Raw genomic sequence first — 25,859 nt, 5'->3', positions numbered from 1 at the left:
GGGATTCCAGAAGAAGAAGAAAGAGAGAGGGGAACAGAAGGTATATTGGAGAGAATTATAGGAGAGAATTTCCCTAATATGGCAAGGGGAACAAGCATCAAAATCCAGGATGTGCAGAGAACCCCCCTCAAAATCATAAGAATAGGTTCATACCCCATCACCTAATAGTAAAATTTACAAGTCTTAGTGACAAAGAGAAAATCCTGAAATCAGCCCGGGAAAAGAAATCTGTAACATACAATGGTAAAAATACTAGATTGGCAGCAGACTTATCCACAGAGACCTGGCAGGCCAGAAAGAGCTGGCATGATATATTCAGACCACTAAACGAGAAAAACATGCAGCCAAGAATACTATATCCAGCTAGGCTATCATTGAAAATAGAAGGAGAGATTAAAAGCTTCCAGGACAAACAAAAACTGAAAGAATTTGCAAACACCAAACCAGCTCTACAGGAAATATTGAAAGGGGTCCTCTAAGCAAAGAGAGAGCCTAGAAGTAGTAGATCAGAAAGGAACAGAGACAATGTACAGTAACAGTCACCTTACAGGCAATACAATGGCACTAAATTCATATTTCTCAATAGTTACCCTGAATGTGAATGGGCTAAATGCCCCAATCAAAAGACACAGGGTATCAGAATGGATAAAAAAACAAAACCCATCTATATGTTGCCTACAAGAAACTCATTTTAAACCCGAAGACACCTCCAGATTCAAAGTGAGGGGGTGGAAAACAATTTACCATGCTAATGGACATCAGGAGAAAGCAGGAGTGGCAATCCTTATATCAGATCAATTAGATTTTAAGCCAAAGACTATAATAAGAGATGAGGAAGGACACTATATCATATTCAAAGGATCTGTCCAACAAGAAGATCTAACAATTTTAAAGTTTTTTTTTTATTTTTATTTATTGGACAGAGAGAGAGAGATCACACGTAGGCAGAGAAGAGGCAGGCAGAGAGAGAGGAGGAAGCAGGCTCCCCGCTGAGCAGAGAGCCCGATGCGGGGCTCGATCCCAGCACCCTGGGATGATGACCTGAGCCGAAGGCAGAGGCTTATCCCACTGAGCCACCCAAGCGCCCCTAGATCTAACAATTTTAAATATCTATGCCCCTAACGTGGGAGCAGCCAACTATATAAACCAATTAATAACAAAATCAAAGAAACACATCAACAATAATACAATAATAGTAGGGGACTTTAACACTCCCCTCAATGAAATGGACAGATCATCCAAGCAAAAGATCAACAAGGAAATAAAGGCCTTAAATGACACACTGGACCAGATGGACATCCCAGATATATTCAGAACATTTCATCCCAAAGCAACAGAATACACATTCTTCTCTAGTGCACATGGAACATTCTCCAGAATAGACCACATCCTGGGTCCTAAATCAGGTCTCAACCAGTATCAAAAGATTGGGATCATTCCCTGCATATTTTCACATCACAATGCTCTGAAGCTAGAACTCAATCACAAGAGGAAATTTGGAAAGAACCCAAATACATGGAGACTAAACAGCATCCTTCTAAAGAATGAATGGGTCAACCAGGAAATTAAAGAAGAATTGAAAAAATTCATGGAAACAAATGATAATGAAAACACAATGGTTCAAAATCTGTGGAACACAACAAAGGCAGTCCTGAGAGGAAAATATATAGCGGTACAAGCCTTTCTCAAGAAACAAGAAAGGTCTCAGGTACACAACCTAAACCTACACCTAAAGGAGCTGGAGAAAGAACAAGAAAGAAACCCTAAACCCAGCAGGAGAAGAGAAATCATAAAGATCAGAGCAGAAATCAATGAAATAGAAACCAAAAAAACAATAGAGCAAATCAACGAAACTAGGAGCTGGTTCTTTGAAAGAATTAATAAGATTGATAAGCCCCTGGCCAGACTTATCAAAAAGAAAAGAGAAAGGACCCAATAAATAAAATCATGAATGAAAGAGGAGAGATCACAACTAACACCAAAGAAATACAGACAATTATAAGAACATACTATGAGCAACTCTACGCCAACAAATTTGACAATCTGGAAGAAATGGATGCATTCCTAGAGACATATAAACTACCACAACTGAACCAGGAAGAAATAGAAAACCTGAACAGACCCATAACCAGTAAGGAGATTGAAACAGTCATCAAAAATCTCCAAACAAACAAAAGCCCAGGGCCAGACGGCTTCCCAAGGGAATTCTACCAAACATTTAAAGAAGAATTAATTCCTATTCCCCTGAAACTGTTCCAAAAAACAGAAATGGAAGGAAAACTTCCAAACTCATTTTATGAGGCCAGCATCACCTTGATCCCAAAACCAGACAAGGATCCCATCAAAAAAGAGAACTACAGACCAACATCCTTGATGAACACAGATGCAAAAATTCTCACCAAAATACTAGCCAATAGGATTCAACAGTACATTAAAAGTATTATTCACCATGACCAAGTGGGATTTATTCCAGGGCTGCAAGGTTGGTTCAACATCCGCAAATCAATCAATGTGATACAACACATTAATAAAAGAAAGAACAAGAACCATATGATACTCTCAATAGATGCTGAAAAAGCATTTGACAAAGTACAGCATCCCTTCCTGATCAAAACTCTTCAAAGTGTAGGGATAGAGGGCACATACCTCAATATTATCAAAGCCATCTATGAAAAACCCACCGCAAATATCATTCTCAATGGAGAAAAACTGAAAGCTTTTCCGCTAAGGTCAGGAACACGGCAGGGATGTCCATTATCACCATTGCTATTCAACATAGTACTAGAAGTCCTAGCCTCAGCAATCAGACAACAAAAGGAAATTAAAGGCATCCAAATCAGCAAAGAAGAAGTCAAACTATCACTCTTTGCAGATGATATGATACTATATGTGGAAAACCCAAAAGACTCCACTCTAAAACTGCTAGAACTTGTACAGGAATTCAGTCAAGTGTCAGGATATAAAATCAATGCACAGAAATCAGTTGCATTTCTCTACACCAACAACAAGACAGAAGAAAGAGAAATTAAGGAGTCAATCCCATTTACAATTTCACCCAAAACTATAAGATACCTAGGAATAAACCTAACCAAAGAGGCTAAGAATCTATACTCAGAAAACTATAAAGTACTCAAGGAAGAAATTGAGGAAGACACAAAGAAATGGAAAAATTTTCCATGCTCCTCGATTGGAAGAATAAATATTGTGACAATGTCTGTGCTACCTTAAGCAAGCTACACATTTAATGCAATCCCTATCAAAGTACCATCCATTTTTTTCAAAGAAATAGAACAAATAATCCTAAAATTTATATGGAACCAGAAAAGACCGCAAATAGCCAAAGGAATATTGAAAAAGAAAGCCAAAGTTGGTGGCATCAACAATTCCAGACTTCAAGCTCCATTACAAAGCTGTCATCATCAAGACAGCATGGTACTGGCACAAAAACAGACACATAGATCAATGGAACAGAATAGAGAGCCCAGAAATAGAGCCTCAACTCTATGGTCAACTAATCTTCGACAAAGCAGGAAAGAATGTCCAATGGAAAAAAGACAGCCTCTTCAATAAATGGTGTTGGGAAAATTGGACAGCCACATGCAGAAAAATGAAATTGGACCACTTCCTTACACCACACACAAAAATAGACTCAAAAGGGATGAAGGACCTCAACGTGAGAAAGGAATCCATCAGAATCCTTGAGGAGAACACAGGCAGCAACCTCTTCGACCTCAGCCGCAGCAACGTCTTCCTAGGAACATCGCCAAAGGCAATGGAAGCAAGGGCAAAAATGAACTATTGGGATTTCCTCGAGATCAAAAGCTTTTGCACAGCAAAGGAAACAGTTAACAAAACCAAAAGATAACTGACAGAATGGGAGAAGATATTTGCAAACGACATATCAGATAAAGGGCTAGTATCCCAAATCTATAAAGAGGTTAGCAAACTCAACACCCAAAGAACAAATAATCCAATCAAGAAATGGGCAGAAGACATGAACAGACATTTCTGCAAGGAAGACATCCAGATGGCCAACAGACACATGAAAAATTGCTCCATATCACTCGGCATTAGGGAAATACAAATCAAAACCACAACAAGATATCACCTCACATCAGTCAAAATGGCTAAAATTAACAAGTCAGGAAATGACAGATGCTGGTGAGGATGCGGAGAAAGGGGAACCCTCCTACACTGTAGGTGGGATTGCAAGCTGGTGCCACCACTCTCGAAAACAGCATGAAGGTTCCTGAAAATGTTGAAAATAGAACTACCTTATGACCCAGCAATTGCACTACTGGGCATTTACCCTAAAGATACAAACATAGTGATCTGAAGGGGCACGTGCACCCGAATGTTTATAGCAGCAATGTCTACAATAGCCAAACTATGGAAAGAACCTAGATGTCCATCAACAGATGAATGGATAAAGAAGATGTGGTATATATACAGAATGGAATACTATGCAGCCATCAAAAGAAATGAAATCTTGCCATTTGTGACAACGTGGATGGAACTAGAGGATATCATGCTTAGCGAAATAAGTCAATCGGAGAAAGACAACTATCATATGATCTCCCTGATATGAGGAAGTGGAGATGCAACATGGGAGTTTAAGGGGGTAGGAGAAGAATAAATGAAACAAGATGGGATTGGGAGGGAGACAAACCATAAGTGACTCTTAATCTCACAAAAAACTGAGGATTGCTGGGAGGAGGGGGGTTGGGAGAAGGGGGTGGGGTTATGGACACTGGGGAGGGTATGTGCTATAGTGAGTGCTGTGAAGTGTGTAAACCTGGCGATTCACAGACCTGTACCCCTGGGGATAAAAATATATGTTTATAAAAACAAATAAATAAACAAACAAATAAATAAATAAATAAAAATAAAATAAATGTGCATCCATGTAAAAGTGTGTGTGCATGCATGCACACCTGTGTGTGTGTGAAATGATCTGCCACTGGCTGTGCCAGGAAGAAGCCTGTGGAGCCCTCCATGGTCACTCTGATCCCACAACTGAGCCAACACCATGAGGACCCCAGCTACACAGTGGTTTGCCTTCAAAATTGACCTGAGTGAGTTACAAATATCACCACAAGGATGTTTAGGATTTGTCCCACACTAGAAACACCAAACTTTGGGTCCATCTACATAAGTACAAAAAATTAAAAGCCATATTTTTACAAAAACACCTGTGGTTGGTCCACCCTGTCTTAGTCACCAAATGCAGCCACAGGGCCATGGAGTTCATCTGAAGGTTCTCAAAGTAAGCAGCAGCAGACGGACTGGGGAGGACAAAAACCAGAATTCAAAGTCCACCAACCAGAAGTGAGTCCACCTTCTCCCACTTGCCTGCACACAGGGCAGCCCAATATCCAGAAGTAGGTCCCTCCCCCTCCCCTAGAGCATAGGGAAGAGAACCCCAAATGCTCAGAAGTAACTGAAGACACCCCATGTTTTCTCCATGCTCTTACACCCTCACCCATCAAGATCAGAAATATTCAGAACACTGAGGATAGAGAACATTGTTCTTCAACTGAAGGAGGACCCACTGATCTTTCTTTTTCTATCCTCCTGTAGGTGCAGGGGGGACTATGGTAAGCAGGTCCCAAAGCAACATGCCTACCTTTCCAACCAAAGAGCTAAAGAGGATGACAGAAAATACAGAACATGAGGTTGTCAAGGAACACCAGGGCTCACCCCTGAGCCACTTGTGAGCGGATCTGACCCCAATCAGCAGGCCAAATACCTCGAGCTCTGAACTGGGGCACAGGCCACTGGGCAAAGCCACAACAAGTACTAGGTGGGCACATTCAGGACAGATCGAAATGGTACTGCAAAGACTCTGGAAACAAAACAACCCCTGGAAGGCTGTCAGGAACCCATCACTGGAACTCAGCAAAGTTTATTTCCAGCTTTAAAAAAATCAACATTCCTCATTAGATATAAGGGAGACCCACAGTTTCAAAACATAGTATTCATTACATCCAGGATGCTATCCAAAACAGTCCCCTGAAACTCTCAGGAATCTCTCAGTTCACATGCCTGCAAGAAGAGTATTCACAGACACCAATGTCAAAATGACACAGCAGTTGGAAATATCTGACAAAGAGTTTCAAGCAGCTATTATAAAAATGATCCAAAAAGAGAAAGCTAATGTTCTTGGAAGGGATGGAAAGACAGAAACTCTCAACAAAGAAAGAAAAGATATAAAGAACTGATACACCTTTTATAAGTAGAAAAATATAATAACTGGAATAATTCACTCAGTATCTCAGTGGCAAAATCCAGACAACAGAAGAGTGACTGGACTTGAAGATAAATCAATAGAAATTAACCAATCTAAGCAAGAGCAAGAAAGGGACCTGTTAGATAGAGACTCAGCAACCTATGGGATTAAACTACAAGGACTAAAATCCATGTCACTTGTCCTAGAAAGACAGAGGAGTGTAGTTAAAAAATATTTTCAAGAAATGATGCTTGCGGGACGCCTGGGTGGCTTAGTTGGTTAAGTGTCTGCCTTCTGCTCAGGTCATGGCCTCAGGGTCCTGGAATCGAGTCCTGCATTGGGCTCCTGGCTCAGCAGGGAGCCCACTTCTCCCTCGTCTGCCCCTCCCCCTGCTTGTTCTCTATCTGACAAATAAATAAATAAAATAAAAAATATATTAAAATTTCTACAAAAAAAGAAAGAAAAAGAAAGGATGGTTGAAACTTTTTCAAATTTGGTGAAAGACATCAACCAGATTATAAGAGCCCAGCAAATCTTGGACACAAAGAAATCCATGACCAGACACACCATTTCAGAGCCATTGAAAATTAAACAACAAACACTCTTGAAAACAGCCAAAGAATACACACACATGACTTGTGGGGGGATAATTTGGATTACATGATTTTTCTCATTGAAAATTAGTCACTAAAAGAAAGAATCATTGGTCCAGTATCCAGCAAAATTATCCTTCAGAAATGAAGATGAAATAAAGACATTCTGCATGAAGGGAAGCTAGGAAAGTTCACTGTCAGCAGATCTGCTCCACAAGAATTTCTATGGGAAATGACATTTAAGGAAGATTCAGAGCATCAGGAGTGAAGGAAGACCAACATAAATAGTAGATGTTTGGATGTTATGGACAATGAATTGTCTGCCCAACCCCCCCTCCCATGATCTGTGTGTTGAAGTCCTAACCCCCAATTTTGGATATAGAGCATTTAGGGAGTTAATTATGCTTAAAAGAGGTCCTAAGGGTGGGACCCTAATCCAGTAGGAATTTATAAGAGAGAGACACCAGAGAATTCTCTTGATCTCCATGGGCCCACAGAGGAAATGATGTGTGAGGATACAGCCATCTGCAAGCCAGACAGGAAGGTCTCACCAGCACATGCCCAAGCTGGTACCTTGATCTTGGGCTTCTAGCCTCCAGCACTGTGAGAAAATAAATTTCTGTTGTTATGGCAGCCTGAGCTGACTAATATGTTGGGTAAACAAAACAGACTATTCTCCTGCACAATTCTTCAGACTATATTTGGCAAGTGAAAGCAAGAATTATTGCATTGTTTGATGAGGCTGTCAATGCTAGACATAATACATAAAACAACTAATAACATAATGGCATAATGGTGGGAGGGTAAAAGGACCTATATATTGATAAAAGTTCTACATCCCAACTGAAGTAGTAAAATAATGATTCTAAGTAAGTGGTGAGAGTTGAGTATGTTTAACATAATCTCTACTGTGGGCACACAAAAGTAGACACAGAACCACAATGGATAAATTAAAATGGAGTACTAAAAACTTCCTGAGTAACCCAAAAAAGGCAGCAAAGATGAAAAAGGAGAACCAAAAATGAGAAAAAAGTGGAAATAATAAAATAGTAGACCTAAATCCAAATGTACCAATTATTGCATTAAATGAAAATAGTGTAAACACACTGATTCTAAGACAGAGATTTTAAAAAATCTTTTTTAAAATTCTCATGAAATTTTTAAAAATTTCAACTTTTTAAAAAAGTTGATTTAAAAAATTACTCAACTTTGCGTTATCTACAAGAAACTCACTTCAAATATGGGTAGGTAAAAACAAAAGAATAAAAAAATACACGTAATGCAAACACTAATCAAAACAAAGCTGGAATATTTATATTAGTATTTTATTAAAATTACATTAATATTATTATATTAAAATAAAGTAAATCTTTGAGCCAAGAAAATTACCAGAAATATTATAAAGACAAATGAGTTAATTTATAAAGAACATGTAATAATCCCAAATGAGTAAGCCCTTAACAACAGAGTCAAAATATGCAAAGCAAAAACTGACAGAACTGCAAGTAAAAACAGAAAGTCCACATTTATAGCTAAAGACTTCACTCTTCACACAACAACTGGTAGAATTAGTAGAAGATCATCAGGGGTATAGAAGAACCAACCCATTAACCAGCATGACCTAACTGACATTTGCAACGCATTCCACCCAACAACAGCAGAATATACCTTCCCTTCAAGTATACATGGAACATTTAACATGTTGTAATGGCAACTTAACTACAGACCATACTGAAGTTAAGAAAAGAAATTTCTAAAAAAATTTTTAAATTGAAGTAATACAAAGTATGTTCTCTGACCAGAATGGAAGTAGACTAGAAGTCAATAACAGAGAGATAAGATTGAAAAAAGAAGAATACTTGGGAGATTAAACAGCACACTTCTGAAAACTACAGAAATCAAAGAAGTCTCAAGGGAAGTCAGTAAGTATTTTAAACTGAACAACAATTAAAATAAAAACATATCAAAATTTGCAGGATAAAGTTAAAGCAATAATTAGGGGGAAATTTACACTACTAAATATTTATATTAGAAAAGAAACTTTTTAAAAAATAAATAAATAAAATAAAAATTTAAAAATAAATAAATTGGCAGCATTGGAAGATGAAAAGAAAAACTTTCAATCAGTAATCCTTTTTTTTTTCACTTAAGAAATTAGGAGCAAAATAAACTCAGAGCAAGCAGAAGAAAAATTAATAAAGAACAGAAATCAATTAAATTGAAAAAATAGAGAAAATCAATGAAAACTATATACGGTTCTTTGAAAAGATCAATAAAATTGATAAATCTCTAGTAAGACTAATAAAGAAAAAAGAGAGAAAACCTAAGCTAACAATATCAAGAATGGAAAGGAACATCACCACAGAACCTGCTGACATTAAAAGTATAATAAAGGAACACTACAAACAACTCTATGCACATAAATTAGACAAATTTGAAGAGATAGAACAATTCCTCAAAAATTACAAACTACTAAAATTTGCCCCCCCAAAAAAATAGGTAACTTGCATAATTTCACCTCTATAAATAAAATGTTTTCAAAATTTAAATTTCTAAAGGAAGAAATATTTAGCCCAGGATGACTTCACTGGTTTAATCAGGGAAATAACTTTAAGAGAGGAAAAAGGAAGAGAAGGAAGAGAAATCACATCAATTCTACACAATCTCGCATAGAAAACAGATGAGAAGGGAACCCCTTCCATTGCCCTGAGTCCAAAGCCACACAAATACATATATGAATACTACCAACCACACTTCCTCAAGAATATAAATATAAACATACTCAATCAAACAGTAACCCATTGAATCAGAAATGTGTAAAAAGAATAACACACTGGGTGTTATACACAAACAATGAATCATGGAACACTACATCAAAAACTAATGATATACTGTATGGTGACTAACATACCATTAAAAAAAACACACAATGAGATACCCTCTTACACCAGTTAAAATGGCAAAAATTAAAGAGTCAGAAAACAACAGGGGTGCCTGGGTGGCTCAGTGGGTTGGGTCTCTGCCTTTGGCTCAGATCATGGTCTCAGGGTCCTGGGATCAAGCCCTGTGTTGGGCTCTCTCCTTGGCGGGGAGCCTGCTTCCCCCTCTCTCGCTATGCCTGCCTCTCTGCCTACTTGTGATCTCTGTCTGTCAAATAAATAAATAAAATCTTTAAAAAAGAAAAAAGAAAACAAAAACTGTTGGTGAGGATGTGAAGTGGGGGAATGGTTTCCCATTGTTGGTGGGAATGCAAGCTGGTACTGCCACTCTGGAAAACATATGAAGGTTCCTCAAGATGTTAAAAATAGAATTACCCTATGACCCAGGAATTACACTGCTGGGTATTTACCACAAAAATACAGATGTAGTGAAAAGAAGGAGCACCTACACCCCAAGTTCATAGCAGCAATGTCCACAACAGCCAAACTGTGGAAGGAGTCGAGATGCCCTTCAACAGATGAGTGGATAAAGAAGATATGGACCACATATACAATGGAATATTATCAACCATCAGAAAGGACGAATACCCAGGTTTTGCATCAACATGGATGGGACTGTAGGAAATTATGCTGAGTGAAATAAGTCAAGCAGAGAGAGTCAATTATCATATGGTTTCACTTATTTGTGGAGCATAACAAACAGCATGGAGGACAAGGGGAGTTAGAGGAGAAGGGAGTTGAGGGAAATTGGAAGGGGAGGTGAACCATGAGAGACTATGGACTCTGAAAAACAATCTGAGGGTTTTGAAGGGGTGGAGGGTGGAGGTTGGGGGAACCAGGTGGTGGGTATTGGAGAGGGCACGGATTGCATGGAGCACTGGGTGTGGTGCAAAAACAATGAATACTGTTACGCTAAAAATAAATTTAAAAATTTTTAAAAAAAGAAATAAGTCAAGCAGATAAAGTCAATTATCATATGGTTTCTCTCATGTGTGGAACATAAGGAATAGTGAGGCGGACCATACAGGAAGTGAGGGAAACCTGAATGAAAAGAATTAGAGAAGAAGATGAACCATAGGGGTCTATGGACTCCATAAAACAAACTGAGGGTTACAGAAGAGAGTGGGGTTGGGGGATGGATTAGCCCAGTGATGGGTATTAAGGAGGGTATGTGTGGTGATGAGCATTGGGTGTTATATGCAACTACTGAATCACTGAACACTACATGAAAAACTAACGATGTACTATGTGGTAGCTAACTGAACAAAAAGAAAGACTGACTTCCTTCCCTCCTTTCTTCTTTCCCTCCTTCCTTATTCTTCAAGCCTGAACAGGCACTCACGCAATGCAAATACCCTTTTCTCCATCAGTATTTGTTGAAAACAATCACAGGCAATTACTGAACATCATGGCTGCCCAAGACGGTTGGTATCAGTTGAGCAAACAACAGGCTAACAAATCAGCTTAAAAGGAAAAGCTGCAAGAATGTCTATGTCCATAGAGGGCTTTGGAAAGCTCTGGCACATTCCTGGGCATCTAGAGGGCCACAAATATATGTATACTCAAGAATCATTTGAGGAGGCCCTAAACTCACACTACGGGCTAACCTTGAGGACGTGAAAACATGACTGTAAACTGCCTAAGTTGTATATGCATGTACCAACAAGAACTGGGAGGCTTACTGGTTACAAGCATCTAAAGAAACCACTGTAAAACCATTAGCTAACCAACCAGAGACTTCAGGGGTTCAACACAGTATAAAATGCAGACTTCACAGAAGTAGTTCAGAAAAGTCACTGAACACACAAATAGAAACAAACAACAACAACTACAAAGTGGGGAGGGGGTTGGACAATTTGAACTAAGTTCCCACATGATATTACTTAATATTCCAATATCAACAAAGAATTATATGACATGCAGAGAATCATGGTCCATTACAGGAAAGGAAGCTGTCCAACAGAATCTGTCCCTGAAAATGTCCAGATATTGTTTCACTAAACAAAGTCTTTAGGTCAGCTAGTTTAAATATGCTCAGAAAATTAAAGGAAACCATTTCTCATCAAGTAAAGAAATGTTTGAGAACAATGTCTTACCAAATAGAGAGAATATCAATAAGAAGACATATTTCTAAGACTACATAGAAATTCTACATTTGAAAAGTGTAACTGGAATGAAAATTCACTAAAGGGGTTCAACTTCTGATTTGAGCAGACAGAAGAAAAAAAAACTCAGCAAACTTGAATACAAGTCTCATGAAATTACCCAGTCTGAGGAGCAGAAAGAAAAAAGAATGAAGAAAATGAACAGAGCCTTAAATCCCTGTGGGGCAACATACACACAGGGAGATTTAAAGGGAAAGGGGCAAAGAGAATATTCATATGAGTGCTCCTACCAAGAGTGACAGCTGATGTCCCTTCAGAAACCATAGGGACCAGAACTTAGTAGGTGATGTTTTAAAGTGCTGAGGGGAAAACAAAAACAAAAACAAAAACAAAAACTATCAACCGAGAACTTTATATCTGGCAAAATCATCCCTAAAAATGAAGGAAAATTTAATACATTCCCCTTCAAATAAATACTGATGATTTTGTTGCTATTACAACTGTCCTGCAAGAAATGCTAAATAGGCATTTCAGGCATGGATGAAAAACACTGACAATAACTTGAAATTATATGAAAAAATAAAGAACAGTAGTAAGTGTAGTTACGCAGGTAAATGTAAATGCCAGTATTGCGGCATTTTTTTAGTTTTTAACTCTTTGGGTTTTTTTCCCCATATGATCTTAAAACACAAATGCATAAACAATAATTACAAAACTGTAAAGTTAATGGACTAAAGTTAGTGTATAAAGACAAATTTTGACAATACCAACATAAAGCTGCACTTTGTGTAAGGACACAGAGCTGTAAAGGAACAGCTCTTTTATTTAAACTAAGATGGTATAATTTTAAACTTGAATATTACAAAGTTAAGATATTAATTGTGATAACCACTAAGGGTATCCACTAAGAAAAAACTAGATAGATGATAGATAAATAGCTAGAAAGAGCCAATGTTATATGTATATATAATATATACAAAGTTATAGTAAATATATACACTTAATATATGAAACACCAGAAAAAATCAATTAAACAGAAAAAAGATAGAAATGGAGAGAATAAGGAACAAAGAACATACAACATATAAAAAAACAAATACCAAAATAGCAGAAGTAAGTCTTTCCTTGTAAGTATTACTTTAACTATAAATAGATTCAATTTGCTAATTAAAAAGTAGAGATTGGTGAGATAGATTTTTTAAAAAATACATGCTGTCTACAAGAAACTTACTTTAGATCCAAAGACACAAATAGGCTTCAAGTGAAAAGATACTTCTTACAAATAGTAACCAGAAGAGACCTGGGGTGTTTACACTAATGTCAGGCAGAACAGACTTTAAGGCAAAAATCATAGGAAACATTATCTATTGATTGATAAATGCATCAATTAAGGACATCATAAATTGATAAAAGGTTCATTTCACCAAGAAGATCTCACAACTGTAAACATAAGCACAACACACAGGAGATACCACACTGCATGAAGTGAAAACTAACAGATCAAAGAGAGAAAAAGATGTACAATAGTAGTTGGAGAGTTCAGTGCCCTGCTTTCCATAATGGACAGAAAGACAGACAGGAGGTCAGTAAGGAAACAGCAGTACATGCCAGGTAGACCCAGCTGACTCAACAGAACTCTCCACCCACCGCACCAGAGACACACAAACAGAACGTTCTCTGACACAGACCATGGGTTCGGCCAGGAAATGAATCTCAGTAAATGTAAAGAGATGGAAATCATACAGGCTATCTTTTCCAACCACAGATAAGTGACACTAGAAATCACTAATAGAAGGAAAACTGGAAAATCCACAAGTCTGCCAAAAGTAAACAAAGCACTCTTGAAGAAGAATTGTAAGGAAAATTAGAAAATATTTTGAAATAGTTGGAAACGAAACCACAACACACCAAGACTAATAAAATGCAGTGAAACCAGTGCTCAGAGGAAAATTCATAGTTATAAATTATAGGCCTATGTCAAAAAAGATGAGCACAAATCAATAATCTAACTTCACACCTTAAGAAACTAGAAAAAGAAGAGTAAGTGGAACCCAAAGTTGGAAGAAGGAAATAAAGTCTATAGATGAGATGAATGAAACAGAATAAAAAGGCAAAAGAAAGAATGAAGGACATTTGAAAAGATCAACAAAATTGACAAACCACTAGCTAGACAGCTAAGAAATTTAGAGGACTCAAATTATTACAGCAAAAACAATTGTGGGGACACCAGTACAGACCTTACAGAAATACAAACCATGGTCAGAGAACACCATCAACAAGCGAATGCCAACAAATTCTAGATGAAATTCCCGAACTCATAGGAACACACAGCCTACCAAAACTGACCCCAGAAGAAATAGAAAACCTGAACAGACCTACAACAAGTAAAGAGAATAAATCAGTAATCAAAAACAAAATAAGAGGCATCCAGACTGCAAATAATGAAGTAAAACTATCTGTGCAATACAAGGGACACTTTTTTTGTATCTAAAAAAAAAAAAATCCTTAAGAATCCACAGATAATTAATAGGTGAATAAACCAGCTCAGCAGGGTTGTAGGACACAACAGCAATATTCAAAATTAATTCTATTTCTGTATATTAGTGATGAACCTTCCAAAACTAACATTTAAAAAATAATTCCGGGGCGCCTGGGTGGCTCAGTGGTTAAAGCCTCTGCCTTCAGCTCAGGTCATGATCCCAGGGTCCTGGGATCGAGTCCCGCATTCGGGCTCTCTGCTCAGCAGGGAGCCTGCCTCCTCCTCCTCTCTCTCTCTGCCTGCCTCTCTGCCTACTTGTGATCTGTCAAATAAATTAAAAAAAATCTTTAAAAAAATTCCATTTAAGGAAACATCAAAAAGAATAACATACTTACCAAAAAACTCAACAAGTCTTCTACACTAAACACTAAAAATTATAAACTACTGATCCCGGCACTGCCTGCCTTGAAGGGGACATGTCCAGACTCAGGGTGCAGCCACCTCATGTGGGCACAGGGCGGTCCCAGGACACACACAAGCCCCTCAGCAGACCCACACCGCCCACTTGACCACAGGCCCACCGTCTCCACCCTCGAAGTCCCACAGCCCAGACAGTAAAGCCAGGGTCTCATTTTTCCAGGTTATCTGCAGTGTGGTGTGGCCATCAGAGCTGTTTTAAGCCACTGAGTTTGTGAAAATTTGTTGCACAGCAATAGAAAATGACCCAAAAAATACTCCCTGCAAGTTCTTCCCACTTGAAATGTGATGGCTGGAGCTGTGGAAGCCATCTCATAACCAGGAGGCAATAAGCATAATGAAGGCCCTTATTTTGTGCTCAGGGTGGCAGAGAACTAGAAGCAGACAGAGCCTATGTCCCTGTGGTGTCCCTGTGGGAGGCTGTTAGAAACGGTCCCTGATGAATAAAGCCTCTCTATGTCCACACCCTCAGCAGTGGGGTCTACTTCCTCCTGACCTGGAAACCAGGGTGTGTGAAGCAGAACGTGGTGGTGGTCACGCTCTGAGCACAGACCCCAACAAGCCCGGTAGCACCTACTGTTCCCTAAGGGAAACAGAGCCACCATGGAGACACCATGGAGACACACCTGGGACAGAGACACCAGGAGCAAAGAAAGGGATCCCAGACACAGGAGTGAGCCCAACCAACATCATACGGAGACAAAGCCTTGCCATCTGGCTAGACCCACGCACTGAAGCCCTGCTGGGACATCGGACGCATGGACGAGGCCAGGCTGGATACTCCTGCCCCAGCCCACATTTCATGGAGCAAAAAGAAGTGGTCTCACTGAGCCCTGCCCGAACCCCCGACCACACAGCCAACTGTCTCCACAGTTTGGGGGTGTTTGTCAGCTGGCGCTGGATAACTGCCTGTTGTGGGCCTGACCCAGCTTCCTCCCAAACACCTCCTCCAGGCCTGTTCCTGGGATGTCAACTGACCTGCGAGGTCCAGGTGGAAAGACACCTTCTGGCCCCCGGCCTCGCAGCTGTACTCCCCAGTATCCGCCTTCCCCACCTGCTGCACCACCAGCCGCCTGCTGCTGCCCTTGGCCTCCACGTGCACTTTGGAGCTCGCACTCAGCTTCTTTCCATCCTTGTACCACATCACCTCTGTGTGGGCCTGGGCCACCTCACAGCTCAGGGTGGCACTGGCCCCAGCCTTGGCCAGCACCTCCCTGCATGCTGGCTGGTCCTTGGCAAACACTGCAGAGGGCTCTGGGGACAGAAAGGGATGCATGGTCAGAAGCCCCACTGAGGGAAGGTTCCCAAGTCCTGGAGCCAGGGGACCCTGGGAATCCTTCACAGTCAGGTGCTGCTGGTAGAGCCCTCCTCGGGCACAAGGGGACCTGATGCCCTGACCCCTGAAGGGCATGGGGGGAGCAGCCTCTGAGAACCATGATGGACAGCCAGGCCAGTGCCTAGCGACAGAGAGAGGGAGGCCTGGGAGCAGTGACCGAGTCCCAACTAAGGGCCAGGACTCAGCATCTGCCAAGAGGCCCCAGAAGCTTCTAGCAAGAGCCAGAGCCATAGGCATCCAGACCCCGAGTCTTGTCTGCCTCACTTCCTCATCTTCAAAAGGACAAAAAAGCTACAAGTTTCCTTCTTATCTTTTATTTTCCATGCCCACACTTTTTTTCATCTAAATGTTAGTTCTTTGGGAGGTTCCTCTTCCCAACTCTAAGAGCAACGGCCCCTCCCAGGCATTCCTGGAAGAACGGAAGGGCTAGACAGCCTAGCCTCACAAGTGCTTGATGCAGCCAGACCTGCTCCCCACCCAACATGCCTCAGAGGCTGTGACTCACCAGAGACACGCAACTGGAAGTCCACGGAGTCCTCGCCCACACGGCACGAGTAGGTACCCTCATCCCGCCTGGTGACTGAGGTTGCCACCAGCCGGTGCCGTGAACCCACGTCCTCCTGCAAGAAGCGCTGGCTCGAGCGGTTGAGCTCCATTCCATCCTTGTACCAGTGCACACTCACATGGGCCTCCGAGGTCTCGCATTCAAAGTGGGCTGGGCCTCCAGCCACAGCATCCACACAGCCACCAGCAGTGTCCTTGTGCAGAAAGGGAGTGAGCCCTGGAAGAGCGCCCAGGCAGGTCAGTGCGGCCAGCAGAGCCCCGGCCACAGAGACACCTATGCTAGACAGCAGACAGAGACGTCGGGGGCCTGCAGGCCTCCCCCAGACCGGGTCCCCTTCGGAGTGCCACCTGCCCTCAGGAAGCCCCGCCCCCTGCTGACCAGAGCCTCCCCTCCCCCATCCTCCCCAAGGTCAGCTGAGCGTGCCCCACTCCCCACGGCCCTACAGGGACTGAGAACGGCGACTCCCACCACCCAGACCCCCTAGAGCCTGCCCAGAGCAGGGGAACCTAACGTGGGGCCATGGCCATGGTGGACGTGGACCCCCACACAGCAGGCATCACCTTGCACCAGGAGCTGGTAGGCGATGCGGCCCCCACGGCTGACACACTCGTAGAGGCCAGCGTCCTCTCGCACCACGTCCCGCACCAGCAGTGCCCGCTGTCCAGCCATGGCCTGCACCTCATACTTGGGGCCTGGTGGCAACACGTGGCCATCCTTCAGCCACGTCACCGCTGCAGCCTGGTCTGATAGCTCAGCCACCAGCTGTGCCTCCTCATGCAGCCGGGCCAGCACTTCCCTCACAGCTGTTACTGGACGCCTGGTGGTCATCCCTGGGGCCGCTTGGGGCCACCAACAGGTGGACAGAAGGTGCATGGACAGAACAGTGGAGAGAACAGGGGAGGGGACAGAAGGAAGAATGACAAGGAGATGGACGGACAGAGGGGCATGGACGGAGGAGGAGGGCATGGAGGAGGGACATTGGGGTGTGGGCAGCAGAGATGGATGGGCGAGGGAACAGAAAGAGAATGAAGGGGGAAGGAAGAGAGAAGAGGGAACAGACGTGGACAAAGGGAATGGACAGGGAGGGGTGGGGTGGGGAGGGAGGGGAGGGAGAGGAGCAGGCAGACAGAAGAGTGAGGCTCTGAGTCCAGTCCTCCATGCACAACCCACACAACCCATGGGAGAGGCCACTGCCAGCCCTGGGCAAGCTGCCTCCCACCACTCTCTCCTGCCCGACCCTGCCGCATCCAGATCACTTGGGAGCTCACCTGCCCCGGGACAAGCAGCAGCTCCAGGAACCCCCACCCCACTGCTAGGGCCGAGGCCTGGGGGTCCCAGCGGGGGTCCTCCTACCTCGGACCTCCATGCGGATGCTGCTTTCAATGCCGTTGGCCACGAACTTGAGCTCAGCACCGTGCATGCTGGCAGACACCGAGTGGATGGTGAGGGCATGCCGTGTGCCGTCCTGACGGATCATGTACGCGCTGCTGGCCTTCAGGGCCTGCCCGTCCAGGAACCACTCGCCCGCCGAGGCCAAAGTGAGGTCCACGGAGAAGGTCACCTCACCGCCCTCCACAGCCTCCACTGCCTTCAGAGGCGTCCTCACGGCAAGCTGTGGGGCTGCAGGGTGAGGGCTTCAGAAAAGGGCCAGCCTCTGCCCTCTCCACCCCTCCTCTGCCTGAGCCCGGCCCAAGTGCTGCCTCCCCCAGGAAGCCCATGGGGCAGGCACCTGGAGCGCATCCACACTTACTCAGGTGCACAGTCCCTGGGAACTCGAGGTAGGGGCTGTGGCCAAAGCTGTTCAGAGCGGACACCCGGAACTGGAAGTCCCCCTCCTCAGACACGCTGGCCACAGTCAGCTCCTGCGCACCCACCCACTCAGCCTCGTGGCACCGGCTCCAGGTGTGGGCACCAAGCCGCTTCTTCTCCACCAGATAACCATCGATGGGGACACGGTGGTCCCCGTGGGGTGGCGGGGACCAGCCAAGGGTCACGGAGCACTCTGTCCTGGACTTCACCATGGGGGCCTCAGGTGCGTGCAGGGGCGGCTTCCTAGGGGCTGGGCAGAGAACCACCCAAGGCGTCACTCACTGGGAGTTCCCTCCCCAAGCCCTCGCTCCAAGATGAGCCCCGCCCTCCGGGGAGCGTGCCTTCACTGTCTGGACTGCCCAAGGCCCGAGGGGACTGCAGGGCCAAGGGATGCTGTGGGCCCATGACCAGGGGGCCTAGGAATAAACCCCATTTGTGATTCCAGGTCTCGGGCTTGACAGTGACCAAAGCGGGGCACAGTGACCATTCTGAGGGCGCTGAGACCCGTGTGCAGGGGCCCGTTCCTACCCCAACAAAGGGCTGACCCAGTGAAGATGGGTGGGAAAAGGGACCTACCCCCTAATCTACAAATTTGATAGCAAAAACCACAGAAAGAAGACATGCTCGCTCACGATGTCCCACAGCTGTCTCGCCCATTTGTGTGCTTCTAGAACAATCTGTACCTTCTACTTTGGTTCGCAAAGTGGCGGTCACCAGAACTCCCACTCTGCAGTCACCTGGGGTGACCACAGTGAAGGAGGGCAGCAAACGAACCAGGGGTCCAAGGAAACGAGAGCTATGACCCGTTGGTCCAGCCCCCAAAGCCCCGCCTACCCTCCCACAGCAGACCAGTGGACAGAAGAAGGGGAAAGGGCCTGTCCATTCAAGGGGCACGGCCTGGCCCTTACCAGACACAAAGAACTGTGTCGTTGTCCGGCAGTCCCCAGCCATGAAGGTCACCTCGCCCATGTCCTCCAGGCTGCACTTGGAGATGGTCAGCGTGTGGCACGTGCCTTCTGCGGTGATGGCCACACGACCCCCGGCCACCACCTCCTCCTGGTTCCTCAGCCAGTGGACGGAGTCCTCGGGCTGGGCCAGCTCCACACAGAACATGGCCGTATCCCCCACTCGCACCGCGGTCTTCCGCGGGAGCTTCCGGATGAGGTTGCCTGTGGCGGGCAGGGCCCGGGGACTGGTCGGTGTCTGGATGGGGGGCGTCCTCTGCCCACCGCTCCTCCCCCAAGCCCACCTTCCGCCCCGCCCCCCGCCCACCCCTCCACCTCCGAGCCCCGCTTCCGACTGTGTACTGCCCCCTGTCCCGCCCCTGCTCGCCCCTCCACTCCGCCCCCAGCCTGACCGCTGCCCCGCCCCCTGCCCGCCCCTCCTCGGAGCCCACTTCCGTCCCGCACTGCCCCTGCACGACCCTAGCCGCGCACCTGCCCCGCCCCTCCTCCCGGCTCCTCCCCCGCCCGCTGCCCGCCCCTCCTCCGCGCCGCGTCCCTTCCCACCTTCCCCACTCGGTTCCCCGCGACCCCCGCGCACCTTGCACCGCGAGCTCCGCCACGGTGCGGCTGCCCTCCGCCGTCTCGCAGATGTAGACGGCGTCGTCGTCGGCCGAGACGTTGCGCACCGTCAGCCGGCGCTCCGTGCCCTCCTCCTCGATGCCGTACTTGGCGCTGGCCCACAGCCGCGTCTCCTCCTTGTACCACGCGGCCTCCGTGGCCGGCAGCTCCACCTCGCACTGGAACGTGGCCGACTCTTTCTCCCGCACCTCCAGGTCCTGCAGCCGCTTCCTGAAGGGCACCGCGGGCTCTGCAGGGACAGGGCGCGTGAGCCGGGCAGGGGCGGCGGGTCTGGGCCGGAGAGAGTAGCGGAGAGGCGGTGGAGGAGGAGGGGTTGGGGGGCGGAGAGTGCGGTCGGGGCAGGGAGAGAGGCGGCGGTCGGAGAGGGAAGCGGGGCAGGTCAGGGGCTCCGTTAGTCGGGTACGGGGCCGGCATGGGGGCAGAGGACCAGGACAGGAGTTGGGTGGGAAGGCAGGGGAGCAGCAGGGATGAGTCCAGGGAGGTAGGGGGATGTAAGGGGGCAGAGGTAAAGAGCCCCCTCCCCTTAGACGGAAGATGTCTGTAAACGAGGCACCTAAAGCCACAGAAAGTATCCCAGAGATGCTGCTCCCGGGCCACAAAATCCGGTGGGATCCCGCTCCCACGAGCAGCGAGGCGGCAGGACCAGGGCCGGCTGCCGCTCAAGCCCCTGAGCGCCGGCCGTGGGCCAAGCCTTGCTGCCCTGCGCACGTTCCCCTGCGCAGCTTCCGCAGGGACCCCCGGGAACCGCGCCATTTCCTTTCTCCCCCACTCTGCCTGGGAGACCCCCTAAGCATCCTGTGAGGGGGTGGAACGCCGCCTCCCACCCCTACCCCACCCCACCTCCCGTCATCTCCCAGGAGGGGGGGGGGGGCTGAGGACAAAGCGCTTTGTTCCTCACTCGTGACTCTCACAGACACAGTAGGACAGGCGGATGGTCATCCGCTTCCCCTCTTTCTGGGGCTCCGGGAACTCGAGAGCTGCCCCAGGACTCCACCTCCGGATTCCGCGACCGATTCCAGTGCAGGTGGAAAGGACAGGGGGAGGAGGGCCGGGAAGCGCTTCTCGGGCAGCGACCACGCGCTGGGGCCGTGCGCCCAGCACCCTGAGCTCACCTCGGACGACGACCAGCACGGAGCTGTAAGTCTGGCCCACCAGGTTGGACGCCGTGCAGGTGTAGAGGCCCCGGTCCGACTGCTTACAGAAGAGGATCTTGAGCACGAAGTTCTCCTGGGCGTCCTCGTACACCACGTGTCGCCGGCCCTCGACCACCAGCTGCCCATCCTTCTTCCACACGGTCTCTGGCTTGGGCTCCCCCGTCACGTAGCAGCTGAGGCGCGCGTGCTTGCCTTCAGTCACGGTGCATGTGCGCGTGCCGGAACCCGGTGGCGAGGCCGGGGCGCCATCGGCGCGTATCGCCTCGCGCCGCCACTGCAGGTGCGCCAGAAGCGCCGCGGTGGAGGCCCCGGGAGGGCCCGCCGCGTCCGCATCCGCGTCCACGGTGAGCGCTGCGTCGGCACTGGCAGCGCCCAGCGGGTTCTCAGCGCGCACCGTGTAGGTGCCGCCGTCGCGGGGCCGCGTGGCCTGGATGCACAGCGCGCTCGCCTCGCCGCTGGCCTCCACGCGCACTCTGGGGGCGTCAGGGGAGCCTAAGCGCCGCCCGTCCTTGGCCCAGCTCACGGCCATAGGCGGCGAGCCGCGCACGCGGCAGCGGAACGTGGCCTCGGCGCCCTCGCGCACGCGGATGGACGTGGGCCGCAGGAGGAAGTGGGGCTCCTGCTCTGCGCAGGCGGCCTCGGCGTCCACCTGCAGGCCCACAGCGGCGAAGGCCTCACCGATGGCGTTGCGCGCGCGGCACACATACTGCCCGCTGTCGCCCAGTGCCAGGTCTAAGATGGTGAGACGGTACAGGTCGCCATCCTGGGCCAGGCGGAAGCGAGCACCCGCCTCCACGGGCTGCTGGTCCTTCTCCCAGCTCACCTGCGGCGTGGGGTTGCCCACGATCTGGCAGCTCAGCGTGGCGTCCTTGCCCACCGACACCATGAAGGCCTTGGGCCGGGTCAGGAATCGGGGTGCCCCACTGAATGAGTGATCCATGGTGGGGGGGGGTGGCGGGAGGGACCTGGGAGCGGGTTAGGGGAAGGTCATAGTGGGGATAAGACCCTGTACTGATCAAGTCCCCCATCTGCGCCACACCACTCCCCCATCCCCGCGCCTCCGCCTCATCTCCCCTGCCCCCACAGCTAGGACTGTCCAAGGCACGGTGATACAGAAATTCAGATTTGCTGCTCCTTTCTGGGCATTTTGGAGTCTGGTGCCACACCTCCCTCACAACAGGCTTTTCTATCTCTTCCTGTCCCCCCAGCTCTAGCCCCACCCCCAACTCCAGGTCCAGTTGAGTACCTGTCCCAAAACACACCAGCACCCTGGCTGGCCCTCGTCTCTGTTCACCAGCATCTCCCTACCTGGGGCCATGCTGTCCTCTCCACACAGACCTGCCTGTGTGTGTGTGTGTGTGTGTGTGTGTGTGTGTGTTCCCTACCCCCCCCAACTCCAGCTGCCTTCAAGGGACCAGTCCCTGTCCCCCACACACTGCTGCCTCCTGGATTCCGAGATTCCAATCTGCCTAAATGTCTCCCCCACTCAGGAGGCGGCTCTCTGAACCTGGACAGGGCCTGGGCAGGGAGGCCTTCCCTGGGTGCCTGCTGCTGGCCTGTGCCTCTGACTGTGGTGCCCTGGAGGTCACAGATCCTCCATCCCAGGAGGCTGCCCTCTGAGCCCTCTGCCCCACGTGCCCCCTTTTGTCCCCTGCCCCTTCCTCCTCCTCCGCATGATTCATCCTCCCAAGACACACTTCTGGTTCTGGGTGCCGCAGCCCGGCTGGCCCCAGGCAGCGCCCATGATGAAAGTCCAGTGTACTGGGCTGTCAGCACCTCTCCAGGGGTTTCCAGGTCCCCTCAACCCTGATCAGCAGGGAGATGGGAAATCTGGCTGCCAGTTTGACCCCTTACAAGCCGCCCCCCCTCCAGAGCCGCCCACACCCCCTCGCTGTGTGCTCCTGCTCCTCCCCCAGGGACAGCACATGGTCAGCTGTGAGCCCAGGGAGGACAGGCAGAGAGTCCCCTGGGAGGAACCACAGACGGCCAGGCTGAGACTGGCCAGGTTGACTGGCAGGGCCTGGTCACTCTACAGACTTTGTGTCCCCACTGGCTGGGCACCCTGTGGGGGCAGGGTTGGCACCCCCATAACGAAGGCTACCAGGGACTGGCTGGCCATTGGCACAGGTGGGTAAGGTGAAGCTGGGCCTAGCCTACCCCACCCCATTTCTGTAAGAAGAGCAGCCCCCCTGGCTTAGAGCTGGCCCCAAGCACCTCAACTTCCTCCCCACCCCAGGGCTGGGCTTCCAGCATGGGCTGCCCCCTGGGAGACAAGTGGGGTGATGTTCTGGACCCTTGGGCTCCTGTCCTGTGATTCAGAGCCTAATCCCCCTTAATCCCCCTGGAGGAGGTGAGCCTGCACCAGTCTGCTGACTCACTGTGCAGTCAGCACCTCTGTCCCTTGCCCCCCCTCGCTACCCCGCCGGGCCAAGCTCTGGGACTGGGAGGACCTGGACCGGTGGCCACCCAAGCCCCGCCTCTATGGACGCCCTCCTGAGCCTTGATGTCTCTCTGGGGAAGGCTTACTCTGACACCGGGTCTCCAGAAGCCCTGAGCTCTGAGCTCCCTGGGCTCCCCCCCTGATTCCTGGTTGGCCTGCAGTTCCCCCCAAGGCAGGACACTCACTGCACCCTAACCCCCACCACTCCAGGTGCAGCTCTGGGAGCTAGGTGCTCGGAGCTCATGAACGGGCAGGGGCTGAGGTCCACCTCAACAGCTGGTGGCCTCTGGGGGCCCAGGAGGACAGGGAAGGGACAGGGACTTCCCTTCACTACACATGCTTGGGGAAAGCAGCCCAGGCCCTTGGCAGGTGACAGGCTGACCCCTGGCCTGGGAAGGATGGGCAGAGACCCCAAGATCTTCTCAGGCCCCAGGAATGGTGCTGATGTCTGGTTAAAGGCCCGTGTTCCCCACCTCAGTGCAGCAGACCCATGAGACCCTGGGGGCTCCCACAGGCTCAACCGCTCCCAGACAGGCATCCCCACTGCTCTATAGGGCCACGGTGCCCAAAATGCTGGCCCAAGGACTCCAGAGCCACACTCCTTCAGGCCAGGTTGGGGGACTCCTGCTGGGCTGGGACATGCAGAGGGGAGTGGGAGGCTCAGGAGAGGACACCTGGCTAGGACTTCAGCCCCAGCTCCCCAGGGAAGCGCCTTCCTCCCTCAGAGTGGACTCCTTGCTCCTTGGAGGCCCAACTTGTCACTGGCAGCAGCCTCCCTCCACATGGACACCATGACCTCCCCACCCCACCATGACCACGAGAGGGTCCTGCCTCTGGACCCTCGGAGTCCTGAGGGCTGATGTGAGCCCTTCCTGCAGCCTCCATCCTTGGTTTTCAAGAACTTGGCCAGTCTTGGGTCCTCCTCACGGGCCCAAGTGGGAATTGGCTTGCAGCCTGACTACAGAACCTTGGTCCCCTGGAGTCCCTGCTGCCCCTCTCCCCCACCTCATCCCCCCACCGCCCAGAGCCCCTGCCGCCCCCCTCCCCCACCGCCAACCTTCCAGAAAAGACTTCCAGCGACAGCTCCTGGAGTCTGGACCCCTGGCCTGGCAGCCTCCCGAACTCCAGGGGAAATTCTTTCCTGGAGTCAGGTGTCAGTGCCCCTCTGGCTGTCCCCTCTGCTGAGCCAACAGGCCCAAAATAGCCCCAGCTGTCAGCAGCCATCCATCTCCGCAGAGCTGGGGGCAGGGCCGGCCAGACCCCCAGGCCTCCTTTGGAGCAGCGGGCCACAGAGGAGGAGGTGGATGCATGCCACAGCCCCCTGGTCTCCCACCCCTAGCGCTCTCTCCCCACAAGAGGGGCTCAGCTCGGGCCACCGCGGGGTCAGGGCCGGATTCCAAAGCCCCAACCCTTTGAGTTACACAACCTGGCTGGATTCCCCTCCCCAGGCCTCTCTGGACCCCAGTGCCCTGACCTTCGACTGCATAGCCCTGAGGGAGAGGGGCTAGGCCCGGGACGGCCCCCGCCCTGCCTGATCGGCCTCCTCACCTGTCTCTACGGGAGGCTGGGAGCAGCACCCAGGCGTAGGGCACAGACGATGGAACAGGGGCCGCTGGGTCTCACCTCCCTCCACGGGCCCGGGACTGACGCGGCTCCCGCCCAGCAGCCCACTCTCTGGCCGGTCCTCAGACTGGACGGGGACGAAAGGACAGGCGGACTCTGTCAGCTGGAGAAGGCTGGGCCCGCCCCCTCCACCAGCCAGCCCAGCCCAGCTCCAAAATAGCCCGGGTGTCACTGCCTGCGATCTGGTTTCACCCCCAGCCCCGGGAGGCAAAGGGCAGAGGCTCTGGGTGGCCAGGTGTGGGGGTGCAGGGGCCCCACCTGGTGGTGACCCCTCCTCAGACTAGTATCCTGGAAGGATACTGGGCAGGAAGGAGCCCAGGAGACCCAGGACCACCCAGGGGGCACCTAAGACCACCTCGAAGGGATCTGGGGCCACCCAGAAAGGGACCTAGAACCAGCCAGAGGAACAGGGGGACCCAGAACTACCCAGAGGAGACCCAGACTGTCCAGAAGGAAGAGGGGGGACCCGAGGCCCAGCTAGAAAGTGACCCAGAACCAGCCAAAGGGGAGAGGGGGACCCAGGAGTA

At 49.1% G+C, this 25,859-nt stretch overlaps 1 protein-coding gene across 1 annotated transcript in view; it reads right to left on the bottom strand.

The window, feature by feature from the left end:
- Positions 1-25,440, bottom strand: part of OBSCN (obscurin, cytoskeletal calmodulin and titin-interacting RhoGEF) — an 87,416-nt gene extending 61,976 nt beyond the window's left edge. The window contains exons 1-9 of the mRNA XM_032848485.1: positions 25,258-25,440; positions 21,228-22,234; positions 20,075-20,344; positions 19,441-19,701; positions 18,474-18,782; positions 18,077-18,343; positions 17,284-17,562; positions 16,664-16,939; positions 15,801-16,076 (exon numbers count right to left, since the gene is read on the bottom strand). Coding sequence (XP_032704376.1) covers positions 15,801-16,076; positions 16,664-16,939; positions 17,284-17,562; positions 18,077-18,343; positions 18,474-18,782; positions 19,441-19,701; positions 20,075-20,344; positions 21,228-22,209 — 2,920 coding nt within the window. The 5' untranslated portion in view covers positions 22,210-22,234; positions 25,258-25,440. The remainder of the gene's footprint in view (positions 1-15,800; positions 16,077-16,663; positions 16,940-17,283; positions 17,563-18,076; positions 18,344-18,473; positions 18,783-19,440; positions 19,702-20,074; positions 20,345-21,227; positions 22,235-25,257) is intronic.
- Between the last annotated feature and the right edge of the window lie 419 nt (positions 25,441-25,859).

This window comes from Lontra canadensis, unplaced genomic scaffold, assembly GCF_010015895.1.
Source record: "Lontra canadensis isolate GAN:19392208 unplaced genomic scaffold, GSC_riverotter_1.0 scaffold205, whole genome shotgun sequence".
Taxonomy (NCBI): Eukaryota; Metazoa; Chordata; class Mammalia; order Carnivora; family Mustelidae; genus Lontra; species Lontra canadensis.
Note: the sequence above shows the minus strand (reverse complement) of the source record. Positions and strands in the feature narration are given on the sequence as shown.